The sequence below is a fragment of the Episyrphus balteatus genome, chromosome 2, assembly GCF_945859705.1.
Source record: "Episyrphus balteatus chromosome 2, idEpiBalt1.1, whole genome shotgun sequence".
Lineage (NCBI taxonomy): Eukaryota > Metazoa > Arthropoda > Insecta > Diptera > Syrphidae > Episyrphus > Episyrphus balteatus.
Window position 1 is genome coordinate 36,382,357 of NC_079135.1, and position 17,370 is coordinate 36,399,726.

The window sequence follows — 17,370 nt, forward strand, 5'->3', positions numbered from 1 at the left end:
CTTTCAGCAGCATCGATGCGAGGTGAGACTGAAGACAAACCGCAAAACGACGACAGCACCTGACTTCAGTAACCAGTCTTAATTTCTAGTTAACACGGTACGGTTCGTTACCAGAATCAAGCATCTTTCGTAAAAGATATTTCGATAAAATACAAAACTTAAAAAAGTGCGGTCAGTTTGACGTTTAGATTTTAGGATAATCGCTGTCGTTGTAAAAACCAAAGTGTCAACAAATTATACCTATTTTGGATAACACAAAAATATTGGTGTAGACGAAAAAGTCATGGTAAGCATTAGTTTGTTGCTTCGAAAAAATCAAATCAATAGCGGGCACAATAGTTGCATTGTGAAAGCATTTTCTCATTGATTAAGTTTTTGTTTTCGAAGAAAGCATTTTTGTGGTTAAAATGAAGACCGAATGAAAAATAAACAAATAAAAAGAAGTCAATGGAATGAATTATAATTGTCGGTGACCTAGTTACTTGTTTATTACTTTTAACAGATCGAACAAAAAATATGTTCAATCTCAAAATTTTATTGAAGAAGAACCATGTACAAACAATTTGTATGACATCCAAAAATGAAATTCATCGTAACTTTCAGAGTAAATCACCAAATCGTCATGCCGTTAAATCATTAACACGCCCTTTGGCATGACAGTGACTTTTGTTTTTGTTGTTTTAATTCTTTTTTTTATCTTTGGGTATGTCATTGTTACTTTCTTGTGATGCTTAAAATGTGTTTTACTTTCTTTGCGGATACATTTTTTGTATCATTAAATTGGGAATTTATTTAACATGACTCGGAACAGATATTTACATAAGTTTGGATGTGTATATAAATATGAGATTCAAAAAAAAAAAAAAAAATTCGCGCGGGCACTTTTGTGGAGTTGTCACACTAGGCACAATAGTTGAGTTTTAATGTAGTTTTGATTGGTGGAAGTGAAAATAATATCTTGCAAATATACATATAAATAAACTTGCAAATTATAGGTAAATTGAGCGAAAAATAATTTCTTTTCTAATTTTTTGACAAGTTGACACTTGGATACACAAACGTATGATTCACAAATGGGATGGTTTTTATCTGAAATTAGAGTCATAGTTTATGTTTGTTTTGTTTTTGTGCAAACAAATTTCTCTTAAATTTTGATTTTTTGTTTGATTTGTCATTCAGGAAGTTGAAAGTGTCATTTAATAACGCTGTACTATTTTGTTAATCAAATTATTCAATAATTTCCAGCACAAAAGAATTATTGTTTCATTATTTACTTTAACCTAAATGATTGGAAAGAGTAGCAAATAATAAGAGTCAACTGAGGTTGATAGTTAAAAAATTACAACTTTAGTGTACAATTAGTTTGTTGAATTCAGTACTATTACTGTTTTTGTCTTGGTACAAAAAATATTATTCATTGCCATAACCATTTAGAAAATATCGAATGAATTAGAAACATTGGCAGGGTGGCTCAGAACGTAATACCTAGATTTTAAAACATGAATTACATCTTTTTATGAAAAGGTGAGTCACTGTGGCGTATGTGTAACATTTCATTTTTTTTTTTTTTTGTCTTCAAACAAAAAACTTAACCACTTGATATAAAATTTCTTTCGTACACCAATATATTTTAGCAATTCATATGAACTATCACTGTTTTGTTTTTTTAAATTAATGTTTATAAGTCATAACTAGTTATCACAATGACCCTTAGTCATGAAAGTGGTCGCTTTTAGCATTGTTTCAAGAAAACTAATATAATAATTTTATTATGACGATTAAATAGTTTTTTACTTGCTCTATAGCAGAATAGGGCAAGTATTGGTTTCGTGTCGAAAAAAAATTTGAGGTTTTAATCAAAACCAACATTACGATGATGGAGAAGTCCGACAAAGTGGGTCTCGCAATTCCGTCCGTGCGTCTGTACGTCTGTGCGGTTGTGCGTCCATCTGTACACATTTCCACAGCCTAAACGGGTGAACGGATTTTCTTCAAATCTGGTACAGCTGATTTTTATGGAATCCATTTTATTTTTAAACAGATGAGGGAGTTCAATTTTAAAAGTTTAGGGGCCATTTTATTCACTATTGCTCAACTTGAAGAAAACTCTAAAGCTGGGTAACTTTTGAGTTGACTTCAAAACTACAGTTAAAACACAAGTTGGGAATTTGTTTTATTCAGTAGTTTTCCCACCAACTTCCTATTTTGAATTCAAAAGTTGGTCAAATTGCTGGTTTAAAAATATCCTTGGGAAATTTGTGACGTTTAATCAAAATGGGCACGTTCAGGAAATATTAGGGACTAGATATTTAGGTAATGTCATTTTGTGAACGGAAATTTGAGTAAATTGACTAAATTAGTTTGGATACACCATTATTGTCAAATTTCGAAATTTACTTGAGAATTTTAAAAAGCGCGTGGGGCAGACACCAAATTTCACTTCACTTTAATAAATAAAATATTTTAATTATAACCGATAATACACTTTTTAATTGTTTTTCACATAAATAAATTTAATTCTTCTATCGGTATTCTGTAATTACAAACAATCAGCTGTCATGTTGACAAAAAAAAACCTTCCTAATTTTTTAGGGAAAAATTTCATGCCTAACTTTCCAGTCAGCTTTCCAATAAAATTACCTAAATTGAAAGGATTTTGACAGTTGACCAATCAGAATGCGAGAAGTTGCCTAAATATTTAGTCCCTAACTTTTCTGAACCTGCCCAATGCCTTCAATTTCAAATTTAATTTTGTAGTTTCGTAATTTCATTCTTTTTTTTTATCATGATTTCAGAGGGTGGAATATTTTTAACGGTTGCATTACTGCCATTTGAGAAGAATATTTTCTTTTATCAGGGCCTATTGCCAATGAAAGAAAAATATATGATTCCCGAAAGACAGGAACCATAAGAAAGCACGACGCAAACCTGTTTTTTTTTCGGAGAAAAAATCCACTAGAAAATAAACATACATTTTTGAAACACACATTTTTTTATTTGAATACATCTTACGCATTTATATGTATATGAAAGAATGTAAAACATAATATGCAAATAGTTTTTTTGTATATATGTACATATTTGTATTCTCGAGGAATATTGTTTTCATTCTTTCATGACACAAAAAATCTAAGTACCTATGTTTTTGAGAAAAGTGCTCGGTGGCAATTGTAAAATATTTAACCGATTTCAATAAAATTTTACATTATTTTTTCTTAATACATAGATCACTTTAAGGGGAAATGGAAGAAATTCCAATATTACAAAACATCTCGATTTTTTACGAATCCTAAATTCACAAATACTGCATCTATACATATTTTAGTAAAACAATCTTATATATTTTAAGTATTTCAGTTTAAGGTGTAATCATCTACGTGCGACATAGTTACACATTTTATAAGACACATACATCTAAGACTTTCTTTGTGAATTCTGTGGGTAATTTAATATTCTACTCGCTTATGTTGAGACGTTCTGTTTTAGTTTGCAACAAACTAGACTTACCATTAGATTGTGTCAAGTTCAAACGAAATTTTTGTGTAGGATGTTTTTCCCTAGAAAATTTGTTTTCTTTTAAGAATGCAAAATAATAAAAAAAGAAACTACAATATCTGTGTATTGAGTATTGATAAAATTGAAAACACTTTTTTTCCCAGGAAAGTTTTTTTTTTTCTTAGAATGCAAAATAACAAAAAGGTCAGAGAGCATAAATAAATGTATGTTTTAATTTTGAGTATTGATAATTGTAAACAATATTGTATGCATTCAATTTGTTGCTTCTAATTTGGCGTACGCATGAAGATAATAGTTACACTATTAGAATACATCTCGAGTCAGAGGTTTGAATTATTAAAAACTTAAAATTTACATAAATGTGCTTGAAGCATTTATTTTAGCGAACATAATTTTGTTTGATATTTTAATATGCATATTTACAATAAAGTTCTGTTTGTGCCAACTTTTGTATAGTTCACTGTTTTACGCTTCGCAAGCAAGTTTACACAAAAGAAGTCTTAAGTCGCTTTTTAAATTAATGATTTGTTTTATGAAAAGAGTTGAATAAACTTTTGCCCCACATTTCTGGAAAAAAAACAATCGTCATGGTCGTTTATCATCTTTTATGCGATAAGCGTATTACATGGTTTGAAGGTTTTAAGGGCAAACATATAATATTTATCAAAATGGATAATCTTCGATTGTCAAGTTCAACTGAATGGACACATAACTACGAAAACTTTTTTAAAACTTCATCATTGTATTGGATATAATTAATACCAATATTCATCCCAAATGGGACAAATTTTGTTAAACAATTGTCAAACTTCTAAGGTTTCAACTCTAGCATAAAAATCTAGCTTTACAATGTTGACTTAAAAAAATACTAAAATTGAAATGACAAACAATTTGCTTGCTTATTTTGAAGGCGTAACTTTGCATTTCCTTTCTACTTACGGTGTCTCCCTCTGCCACCTCCATTAAAACCATGTAACCCATTTTTAATGTTGGCCACTAATAAAACCTCTTACACATTCTAATTAGCGAATTGTTTTAAACGGATATAATTATATATTTATAATTGGCGAAAAAATTGTCCAGCATTGAGCAAATTAATGAAAACAAAAGAGCTGAGATGCAAACTCTTTAATTATGCATTTGTCACTTTTTTTTCTCTGTAGAGTGAAAGTCCATAAACTCAGTTCTTTTATTAATTAAAAGCATACATTTGAATACTTTTGTAATATTTTTGTATGTCATTTTCACCCTTTAACAGTTAGATTCACACAGTAGTCTAAACGCAATTGCTATATAAATAAAATGTCATTAATTCGAACTGCTCGAGGGCTATTAAATGAGGTAAGCTTCTGGCTCTCATATAGCCAGGTAACACTAAATTATTTATACACAAACATTACTGTTTTTAAAATCGCATAAACATTCTATACGGCTGTTACTTTTTTGTAACAAAAAAAAATGTTAAATTACTCAATTATAAATTATGTCTGGCGGTTGACCTACGTCAAGGTAAACAATAATTGACTACTATTCACAAAGTCGCGTTGAAAAGTCACACAAAAAAAAAGTGAAAAGTAATAAAATAAATTGCACGACTGGGGTCGCACGTACTTGCTCTTATGCTTAAAGTAACTATAATGTTAAAGCTTTTTATTCAAGAAATTTAAAATTTGATATTTTGAAGAAATTTCATAAGTAGTATAAAAAAATTAAATCTGTTTTTAATATTAATAAAAACCCGTTTTAAAATATCTTAAAAAAAAAAACAAATATGCCATTTTATTTCTCGTATAAAAAGGTATTTTTAGAAAAAAAATTTTGAAAATTGTAGGAGCCGTTTTTTAAAAAAATTATTTTTTATATATAAAATTTTTTTAACATTTTTCAAAAAAAAAGTTGGTATGCCATTTTGAAGAAATAATTAATTTACACATAAAAACTAAATTTCAAAATTTTTCATTGATCCGTTTTCAAAAAATTGATTTTTCAAAAAAAAATTTTGAAATATTTTTTAAAAAACCAAAAATGCGTTTTTTGAAAATTTTCTAAAATTTTAATATTATCTTTACTTACACACTTTTGTATAAAAATTTTCATTTAAATCGGGTTAATTTTGTACGAGATATTCAGAAACGAAAAAAACCGTTCTATGACAGGTACCGTTAATAACGGTACAAAAAATATTTTTTTTATTTAAAAAGTTGGCCCTTATGTGTAGTACTACACACAAAAATTTTAATCAAAATCGTTAGAGCCGTTTTTGAAAAAAATAACCTTTTCTATTTTCGTTATATGGCAGGTACCGTTAGTTTTGGTCATAAAAAAAAAATTTCAATTTCCCCTCTAGGGAATCACCAAAAACTGCTAACTACCAAGTTTGAAGAAAATCACTTCACTCGTTTAGGCTGCAGCTCCAGATAGAGACAGACACACAGACAGACAGACAGACAGACAGACAGACAGACAGACAGACAGACAGACAGAATTGCCGGACCCACTTTTTTGGCATTCTCCATCATCGTAATGTCATGTAAAATTGTTATCTCGAGTTCGATTTTTTTTACGAATCCTAAACTTGCCCTATAGTACCTATATCGCAAGTAAAAACATATTTTTACTACTATGACGACCAACGCAACGCACCTTTGCGGCTTCCTTGGGTCATTAACTAACACGCATAGAATACTTTAAAGGCTTTCAGGTTAATGTTGATTTATGATTTTTTTTTTTACAGATGCTTTCAAATCGAGATCTTTCAAAAACGATTACAAAAAACTACTGGTTCTTGCTGATAATTGTAACTGTACTTTTCTTTGGCACTTCTAATGGAGCAAAGAATCAAACCAACATTAAGAATACTTCTACTGAGATTGAAGTGCAAAACAGTACTGAACTCGAAACTAGTAGTACTGAATTGGAAGTGAAAGAAGAGCCCTATACAAGTGTGTGGACAATGATGTATGACTGGTGGAATTGGATGATTGGTGGTTATGCTCAGACAAAGAATGCCGTTGGAGGTAAGTAAAATAAAAAGATTTTATCAATGTTTGGATTAAATGAGGTGTAATGAAAGTAAATTTTTGTTTGCTTTGCATTAGCATAGTACATACACTTTACAAAGATAAAGTTTCTTGAAGACTTATTTAAGACGTTGTTTGGAAAATGTTAGAAAATGTTTGATAGCTTTAGGTTTAATTAACATTTTTCAATGATCAATGTTGATTCCTTATCAAATTAATTAAACACAAAATGTTACCACAAAATAGATGATGGAAAAACTTGATTATATTTTTTTGGTCGAAGGGTATATAAAAGATTTGGTATTACTACAACCATATAGTTGTCACTTTGAAATAAAAACACTTTGAAAAATAACTTAAATTAAATGGATTGTATTTCTATACCAAAAAGTCTGTGTTCATTTCGAGATTTATTTTTATAAATTAGGTGAAATAGATATTTTTAGGCATTTTCACATTTAAAAAGGATTTCCACGTTTTTGATCCAAATAAAAGATGATAAATAAAAGTGTTGTGTTTTTTTTAAAGAATTGAATCTTAGTAGAAAAATGCATTTAGAATATCGACTTCAACTATGTATATCAAATGCTGAGGACTTTTGGTTACAGTTGGATTATAGGTACGGTGACCATATTTCTGGAAGCGAAACCCTGGACAGATGAACAATTCGTTGGATCGTTTTGAAAATATTGATTTAAAAAAAAAAAATGAAATTTTTTTAAATGAGTTTTCATAATTTTTCCTTATTTTGATATCAAGATTTCCTAAACGATTTTATAGGAGCGTTTTTGTAGAAATCATTTACATAAGTCGTTTACGAAATTAGAAATCAAGAAAATGGTTTTATAATAATATCTGTTAATAACTTCTAAAAAATATTTTTTTAATCAAAATCAGGAGAGCTGTTTTTTAACATTTTAATTTTATTTTAAATGATTTTGAAATTGTATGATCTTTAACACAACTTTTAACATGTCCTTAAAAGTTTTGAAAATTATCTGGGTTCTTTACTCTTCCATATGTTGTTCTTTATTCGAAAACATTTTACCTGGTGTAGCAAAATGACAAACAGAAATCTGGAACTAAATAATTGACGAACATTTAAAAAAAACTAAAGCCTATTCTAGAGGCGAAACGAAAATTTTCGCACAAAATTTTGTTTTTCGTTGCACAATACGCAGTTTAGGTAACGAAATTCTTACGTGTGCTAGAATATATGGAGATTTTTATTTGTCCAGGCAATTTTTTTTGCAGCAAAAGTTTTTTGACTTTAACACTTAAAACAATTTTTGTTTTTTTATCCGAAAAATTAGAAAAATTTTAATTTCCAGCCACTGTTTTCTTGTTTTCCTTACAAAGTATTTAAAATATTGAATACAAAAATCAGAGAATGTCCAAACACGGGACAATCACGGGACAAATTACAAAATACGGGACACTTATACGTCCCGGGTTTCTTAAATTAAAACCCGGGACAAGCTGTAGATATACGGGACAGTCCCGGGTAAACCGGGACGGATGGTCACCGTAATTACACGGTGTAACACTCAAAAAATACGCGGGCGGAGACCTATCAGGTTTTGTAGAGCTAGTCGCACTGAATACGAAACGGTATTTGAAAATCCCCTAACACCCCCAAAATCTGGAGTTACGGGCAAAAAACGGTTTTTTGGACCTTCACCCATTGAAAAAATTCTAGCTTCGACAATTTTTTACCCATTTTCGATTTTTTTACAGTTTCTGATAGAAGATAAATATACCTTTTTAACAATGTATAAAACATGTAACTCGGTTAAACCACTTAGAATTTATAAGATGTCAAAGTTCAAAAATTCAATTTTTTTTGTCATTTGCCCAACTTCGGCATCAATTTAAAGTATATGTTTTCAAAACAACATGCTATTTAAAAAATATATTCTAAAACTATATTTATTTCCCAATCGATCGAGGTATTTTTTATGAAAATCACTTCAAAATTGACTTAGAAAAAAAAAATTTTCGATTTCAACCCAGATACAGAAATTCGAACTTTTAGTTGTAGAACAAAAATGTTGTTTCGGCACGTAGTAAGATAAGTTGGGCGCCAGGATTTGATTAAAGGTTTTTGTAGAGGAGCTCAATACAAACATTTTTTTTCTTTGGGAGGGGGGGTCTATCTCCCCCCGTTTAGGTGGGAGGGGCATTTTTCTAAAAAAAATTATCAAAATAAAAAAAAATTATTAAAAAACAACGGCAACACTTACAGTAATAAATGATACCATTTCCAAAAGGCAAAATTGTGCATTTGGTTCTAATTTCTAAATCAATATAATATTACCAATAGTTTTTGAAATAATCGATTTCAAAGTTAAAAATAGGCGAAAAAAAATTTGTAAAAACTCATTTTATACTATTTTTGTCCAGACTGTGAATTTTAGTAAATAAATTACTTAGACAGAAAACTGCCTCAATTAATTCCTTATCAAACAGTGAAAACTATATGTTTCTAAGTCTTCTAGTTTTTGAGAAAATTGAAAAATTATTTTATCAGATTTTTCTTTTTTCAAAATATTTTTTGTTTTTATTTGTTTTTATTTTTCAATTTTCTCAAAAACTAGAAGACTTAGAAACATATAGTTTTCACTGTTTGATAAGGAATTAATTGAGGCAGTTTTCTGTCTAAGTAATTTATTTACTAAAATTCACAGTCTGGACAAAAATAGTATAAAATGAGTTTTTACAAATTTTTTTTCGCCTATTTTTAACTTTGAAATCGATTATTTCAAAAACTATTGGTAATATTATATTGATTTAGAAATTAGAACCAAATGCACAATTTTGCCTTTTGGAAATGGTATCATTTATTACTGTAAGTGTTGCCGTTGTTTTTTAATAATTTTTTTTTATTTTGATAATTTTTTTTAGAAAAATGCCCCTCCCACCTAAACGGGGGGAGATAGACCCCCCTCCCAAAGAAAAAAAATGTTTGTATTGAGCTCCTCTACAAAAACCTTTAATCAAATCCTGGCGCCCAACTTATCTTACTACGTGCCGAAACAACATTTTTGTTCTACAACTAAAAGTTCGAATTTCTGTATCTGGGTTGAAATCGAAAATTTTTTTTTTCTAAGCCAATTTTGAAGTGATTTTCATAAAAAATACCTCGATCGATTGGGAAATAGATATAATTTTAGAATATATTTTTTAAATAGCATGTTGTTTTGAAAACATATACTTTAAATTGATGCCGAAGTTGGGCAAATGACAAAAAAAATTGAATTTTTGAACTTTGACATCTTATAAATTCTAAGTGGTTTAACCGAGTTACATGTTTTATACATTGTTAAAAAGGTATATTTATCTTCTATCAGAAACTGTAAAAAAATCGAAAATGGGTAAAAAATTGTCGAAGCTAGAATTTTTTCAATGGGTGAAGGTCCAAAAAACCGTTTTTTTGCCCGTAACTCCAGATTTTGGGGGTGTTAGGGGATTTTCAAATACCGTTTCGTATTCAGTGCGACTAGCTCTACAAAACCTGATAGGTCTCCGCCCGCGTATATTTTAAAACCTCATTTTTGTAACACCGTGTTATAGGACAAGTTTAGTTCATTTGAAAACTTTTCACTGAAAAATTTTATAAAAAAAGAATTAAATTTTAAATTCTACTTATATACTTACTTGGATCTACAAGATCAAAAATTATGAATTTATTTTCATTATTTTTAGTTTTGTGTTTTCTTTCTTCTTATTTGTTTTTAATTTATTTACAAAACTAATGGATTGAGGTAATTAATTAAAGCGTTTGGATAAAGAAGGGGGTAAGTGACATTTTTTCGATTTTCGGTTTTTTTTTGAAAAAATGAGGATGCCTTGCGAAAACTTAAATTTCCGTCTAATCTACGTCACTCTACGATTCGTATTTTCTTATTTAGCGCTTTCATTTTTGGCATAAAAGGGTTACTAACAGCTAAAACCCGTATAATATGAGTGGAAGAATGGGGTTACGCACTTAACTCCTTTTTGGGTGAAATAAAAAAACCAAGACTTTTTGTCAGAGAAAAAAATCGCAAAATATGAGTGGAAGAATGGGGTAACAGCACTTAACTCCTTTTTGGGTAAAATAAAAAAAACAAGATTTTTTCGTCCGAGAAAAAAAGATAAAGCAGCTCTCGTTGAGAAAATAAAAAATTTAAAGGGATTTTCATACGAAGGGAACACCACTGGTTTTATGAAAAACAGAAAACAACTATACAAAATAAAAAGAAAAAAAATGAATTTTGTTACTTAACCCCATTGTATTCTTATAAATTCAAAATACTAATAAGCTTTTTGTGCAAGAAAGAGTTAACTGCTCTTTTTCTGAAACATTTTGGTTTTTTAAATATGCCAAGCTACTGTATTGAAATAAAAGTAACATTGTTAAAAAGCTATTATTTTTCTTGTTTTATTAGTTTATTCAATTTTATTTAGTTTGGAATACGAAAAAAGTTCTCAACAAAAAACTTTAAGTCCTAATACCTCGAAATGTTGCAAATGTCACTTAATCCCTTCTTCCTCCCAACGCTTCAATTGTTATGTGCTTTTTCGCGGCTTAAATGCTTTCCATAAAATAAAATACAATAATCTAAAGAATTAACTTTTTTTAGTAAGCCAAATCAATCAGTTCGGTGAAATGATGCAATTACCGTAACTGGATGTGATTGCTATAGTAAATTCTTTCATAATAAAAACTTGAAATAAATAAATTTTGTATGTTTGGGGAAAGTAACTGCACTATACCTATTTTTTGGTCTCAATTCAGCGATTAAAGGTACCAGACTGAATCAATTGAATATGAAACTGAATATTTTAAAAACAAAATTCAAACAAAAAATGATCTCGATTTTTACAATATCGAATAAATAAAATACAATATAAATTTATGATTCCGTATTTCAATCTTTTTTATGATACATACATGTATCTAATTTTCCACTAATCAGAGCAAACAGCAGAACTCATCGAATTAAACAACATTATCACGTATTTCAACAATGCACCGCGATGACGCTACGAAGATTTTCAGTGAGAGGGAAAGTGATAGAACCTGATTTAGTTATAATATAGAGGTCTATAGACTAAAGAAAAATCATGTGATCAAGTTTAACCATCCGCGCCCTTCAAATGCACGTCATCAAATTAAAATTAAAATAGTTTTTTGGAAAATGAAAGTATTTGTGTGGTAATTTTATGATTTCAGGGAATTCCCCTCATATATTTTTGTTTTTCTTTTTTTCACAATGATTTACTTACAACAAAGGAGTTCTTGTTAATTGTTCAACTCATTTTTTTTTTACTGCTGACTTTTAGTTTAAAAGCTTAAAAGTTTTTATCATTATAAACTTCATAAAGGTAAGAGCACGTCCTAATCGGCACAAATATCATTTAATTAGTCATCAATCCATTTGAGTACCTAATCTAAAGTCAGTAGTTTCAGCTGACCGATTCACACATTATATGCGTGTTGTCCGGGCAGTGAGTGGAGAAAGCTAAACTAGTTTACAGCTGCCAAAATAAATTTTATTTTACCAGTTTAAGGCCCATCACAAGTTTTGGTCTTTTTATTTTTTTTTTTTTTTTTCTTCTTTATATAATGCAAGGTCGTAGCTTAGTCCACGAGTTAACTTAATTGTTTATTACATTATAGTTTCATCATTCTTTATGAGTGTTTTAAACCGTTGGCGTTTGTTGGCCCAAAGAAGCTCTATCAATGACGAGGATGGATTGTTATTCAAATTGGCTATATTCTTTTTTTTTTTTTTTTTTCGTTTCAAAGGCGTAAATTAGGTCGAATTATAGAAGAAATATTATTTGCTTGGTGTAGAAGAGGCGTGAATTTTGGTATATTGTTGTTAAAAAATTTAGCACGTTCCATTTAATTGAAAGCATTTTGTAAATAAGAAGTCAATGAACTTCGTTTATATGGATTGTTTTTTATTTTTTACTTCAAGATGAAAAATATACGAGACGATTAATTTAAGTTTTGTAAGAAAAATATAAGGTTTCTTTTGATAGATAGGTTAAAAGTTTAAACAGGATGTTCCGCTAATGGTTAGAATGCGATTTTAATCGTTAATACACTGTGCAAGTTTTTTGAATTAAGTTTTTGAGACATGTGCGCTGCTGACTGTTTCCCCCTATTTCGGACCTAAGAAATCGATTGGCATCATTAGTTTTTTGATTTATCAGCACGACTTCGAACTAAATTTTTTCGTACGTTTTTTTTTCAAAAATGTTGCATCCACGTTTGTATTGCTAGTTATTCTGCTCAAACGTTTTTTACCACCAGCATAAAGACAATATAAACAATTTGGAGCAATTTATCTAACCACTAAGCAATTTTCTTTTTGAATAAATTCATTAAATTTGGATTTTTGCATTGTTATCGTTTAATTAAGCAAATTACAGATCCAATTTTGATGATTTGTGATCTGAAACGTCGGTAATGAAAAAATACTTTAACCTCTATGGGTTAAAAATTGCCGGTTTTGCCGTTTTTTTTTTTTAACTAAAAATAAATTTTTTTTTTCAAACCTTTTTTTTTAATTTAATAAATTAATTGATGTCAAAAGATTTCAAAGAAAAAAAACTATATGGGAGTGAAGGACAAGATTAATTCGTTTAGGCGGTAGAAGCTTTTTTCTAACAAATCGGCTTCAAATAAAAAAAACTGTATTACAACACAACGGCAACACATAAATTATTAATTCCTATCTATAAACAGTGTTGCCGGAGCCGGCTATTTATCGCCAAACAGGCTCCTTGAACTTTCAACTCCCTCCTTAAAATTTTGATTTTCGATTTATCGGATTTTGGCTCTTTAATTTTGAACTTGGCGATTTAAGGCTCCTTTAAGATCAAAGCATTTTACAGCAAAAATCCACTAAAAATGTGAAAAGACAATCAATTTGCACACATTTTTTCATTTGATTTTCATTTAATATTTAATTTTACCCCCGTAAATGAGCATAAAAACCAGAATATATCAACAAAATGAAAAAAATTATTTTACTTGAAGTTTTGATAAGCAAAAGTTATTTGAAAATACACTCCTGCTCAAATTTAACGCACATCATATTTATTTTACAAAAAAGTCCTACTATTACTTTATCTCACAGTATCGTGGTTATTTTCTTAAATAAGACAGGAGTAAGCTTAAATTGAAGGTATGGAATAAAATGTTTGTGGGGAAGATTTGGAGAGGTATGCTGAAGTCTATCTGTCAACCCGCGAACCTTTTAGAGATGAGTCATAAATTTTCATGGAGTAAACTCTGCCTCACAACACCTACGGAGTTAGTGAGATCTCCTAGACCTAATTTAAGTACCCAAAGATACTTGGCTGATATTCTCGAACAGCATGCGGTTCCAATCACCCCTAGATTTGGTCCACAAATCAGTCTGATGCACAATAATGCATGCTAGAGTGGTTTGAGAATATCTTCATGATTAAAATGTGCCACCTTTGAATTGACCACACAGATATCCGGATGTAAATTCAATAGAACATGTCTAGGAAATGTTGAAAAAAATGCATTTGCGGCCGAAATCCACCTCCAAGCATTCTTGATTAACAGAAAACTGCAGTGAAAGAAAAGTTACAACAAAACCTTCAAAACTTAATTCGTGGAATGAATAGACCACTCCAAATTACCATATGCGCTAGAGGAGACAATGCCAAGTATTGAAAAAAATTATTGAAAAGAACTGTCACGCGTTTCCATTTTTTTAAATTTTTTTTCTTAAAAAACAAAAATTATTTTAATATCAGTTTTCAGACCTTGAATTGCTAAATTTGGTTTATCTTTTTTTTTGGTTAATAATACTGTTGCAATTTAGCATTTTTCTGACTTGCTAAGCAATAAGCAAACACAAAAAAATACAACAAATAATTTTAAAGCCATTTCAAACAAGATGCAGGGGTATAACTAAAGAAAAAAAAAGTGTGCGTTAATTTTGAGCAGGAGTTTACAAAAAAAAAAAAACAAATTTTAAATCTCATGCCACAAAAATTTTTTTTTTTAGCATTTTTGAAAGCGTCTATTTTTGGCTCCAAGATTTTTCAAAATCGGCTCCTTGCCTCAAAAATATTCTGGCAACAATGTCTATAAAATGAAAATCAAGTAAACTGAATGAGGTGTTTTTGGAAAAAAAAAAAATGGTCCTCAAAATCATTCCCCTTTTATTTAATCAAACGTAAATTAATAAAATTGCGTTGGCTTGAAAGGACACAAGACATGTTTAATTAAATGTAGACAATTTTGCAACATTATAATTAATTTAAAAAACCAATAATACATTAAAGAATTATTTTAAAATTAATTAATGTTTTGTTTCCTTTTTGCAGAACCTCGAACATTCGGTGCAATCAGACGTCTTCAATTGGTTATGATTCCACTTGTTTTCAAATTTGGAATTGTCTTTGCGATGGTGACGGCTCTCGTCTTCCTAGCCATGAAAACTGTCTTATTATTGAAATTACTACTCCTCATGAATGCTGCTGCTATTTTTGCCAAAATTTTACTTTATAAAACTGAAAACCATTATCAACCACCACCTCCATGGGTTGGTTATAGTGGTGGTTGGGGTTATCCACCAGTATTACCATCTTTCCATGGAGAATCACCTTTGAATAAAGAAGTTCATCTACATATTCATGGTAGTAATTTGGCACATCAACCTTGGGAACGATCAGACATTAGTGGATACAGTGCACCGAATGGACTTAACGCAGATGCAACGAATGAACTGAATAATAGAGGTCCATTGCCTTATTTAAGATCATCACAAACTCAACCAAATGCATATTATGTGAATGGAAGTGGATAGAAATATAATCTACAAAGGAACGTAGGCAGAGTTAATTTAAAATATAAGCAAAACAAAAGGCCAAAAAATTATTTCACACCGAAGTTGAATATACTAACTTTTTATGTAAATACACTATTAACTTTATAACATTTATTTATAAATTAAGTATGACTTGTTAGGTTAAAAAATATTTATATATTTATTTATTTAAAAATTAGCTTTAAGTCTTAGTTTTAGTGCAAAATTATAAAACATACCAATAAATAAATATTACAAAAAAGATTCTAATTGTTTATTATTTTTATAAATTATAAAATAAAATTCTATCATCTGAGGAAGCATTATCTTCTGCAATGAAAAAAAAATTGTATCATTAAAAACCTTGTTGTTTTAGCTTTAATTGTTCAACTCAATAAAATCTGCACGAAGTACGACGACGTGGACGTCTGCAAAAAAAGGAATAATTTTTTAAAGCCAACCATTTCTAAATTTCAAACTTAGATTACGGATATTTTACCGTTATGTGTGATATATCAAATCAAAGGTAATATTATCTAAATGCAAAATAAAGTTAAATAAAATTTAGATGTGCTCTAGATCAAAATACATAATATATCGAGTTAAAAAAAAAAAAACATATTTTTACCATTATCTCAGAACTGTAAATATAAAAGCAATTGATTTTTTTTTACAACTTGTTATTTTATCTACAGTATAAATTAAATTCATCTACCATTAAAATAAAAAAGATATAAATGCAAAACGGTTAAAAACGTTAAAAAAAATTTGGGGCAAAAAAACTTGTTTTTCCAGTTATTTGGTCAAAAATCATTTTAGAAACTCAACTACTTAAAAAAAAATCAGTAATAGACGCCTAATGTTTTTCATTTACTTTTCAATGGCTTCTTTTAAATTGGCAAACAAATTTTTTCAAAGGTCTATCACATGTTGTCATTTTATAAAAACTTTTCATAACCTGGTTTTGAATTTTTTCAATACCTTAATAACCTTATAGTGAAATCTTTAATCATTAATTTATATATTATTTATTTATTTTATTAATATATTTTAGAAAATAGCCATTTTTTGCTACGTTATTTTACCCCTATTCACCCTATTAAATTTTTGAATTTCGAAAAATCCCTTCTTAGTGCTCACTTTCATGTTTATACCTAACAAATAAGTTACCTATCAACGATTTTTATATCGACTATAGTTTAAGCTGTACGATGATTATAGATCACCAATTTTAATGTCATTTTATCGATTCATCGTGTTTCAAATCACTACGATACTAAAGAAGTTTTCACTTCAAAAAATTGCAAAGCAACGCCAGTACGGGTCAGCTTGTTTCAATTAGCCTAAAAGCAAACTTTAAAATTTATATCAACATTATCATGTACAAGAACCACTCTTAACGTAGTTCTACTATTAAAAGATTGGCGCTAGTGCAGCTGTCACAACTGTCAGTTGTCAAAAACATATGTTTTCAATTTTCATTATTTCTCGTCGTGTGTTGAAAAAAAATATTCAAGCAAAGTAATATTTTGTGTTAATTTTAATTATTTACAATTAAAAACTAAATAAAATCACCTATTTCAGATGAGTTACAGATTTTGTAGTAATCTTCTATCGACTAGCTTGCGATTATGTGGCAATGCAAGTCAAATTGCCGCAAGGAACTTCCATGTTATGACCAAACCAAGTTCCTCACAAATCACCGCATTACCATCTTCGGCATTGCAACCACAATTTGCCGGGAATCTTATTCAAAGGCTTTTAGCTCCAATTAATACAATTATTTCCCAAGTAGCTGGATTCAAGGTGAAAGGACGTTTGAAGAGACGTTGCAAGGATTGCTATTTCGTTATCAGAGATCGTCGTCATTATGTCATCTGTCCAACACATCCGCGCCACAAGCAAATGTCAATGAAGAAGCGTGACTATAAAACTTGGATCTTAACTGATGCAACCCAAAGTAAAGTGCGTCCTTTTTAAATATAAAA

At 29.4% G+C, this 17,370-nt stretch overlaps 2 protein-coding genes across 2 annotated transcripts; both read left to right on the plus strand.

Annotated features, from left to right (window-relative positions):
* Nucleotides 1-203: 203 nt before the first annotated feature.
* Nucleotides 204-15,519, plus strand: LOC129912120 (uncharacterized). The gene is made up of 3 exons (XM_055990243.1): nt 204-286; nt 6,251-6,533; nt 14,901-15,519. Exons 1-3 carry the CDS (start codon nt 284-286, stop codon nt 15,380-15,382), a joined length of 768 nt encoding a protein of 255 aa, XP_055846218.1. The 5' UTR covers nt 204-283; the 3' UTR covers nt 15,383-15,519.
* A 1,537-nt stretch (nt 15,520-17,056) lies between these two features.
* On the plus strand, nt 17,057-17,362 carry LOC129909386 (39S ribosomal protein L36, mitochondrial). Its single transcript, XM_055986471.1, has one exon. It carries the CDS (start codon nt 17,057-17,059, stop codon nt 17,360-17,362), a length of 306 nt encoding a protein of 101 aa, XP_055842446.1.
* The last annotated feature ends 8 nt before the right edge of the window (nt 17,363-17,370 follow it).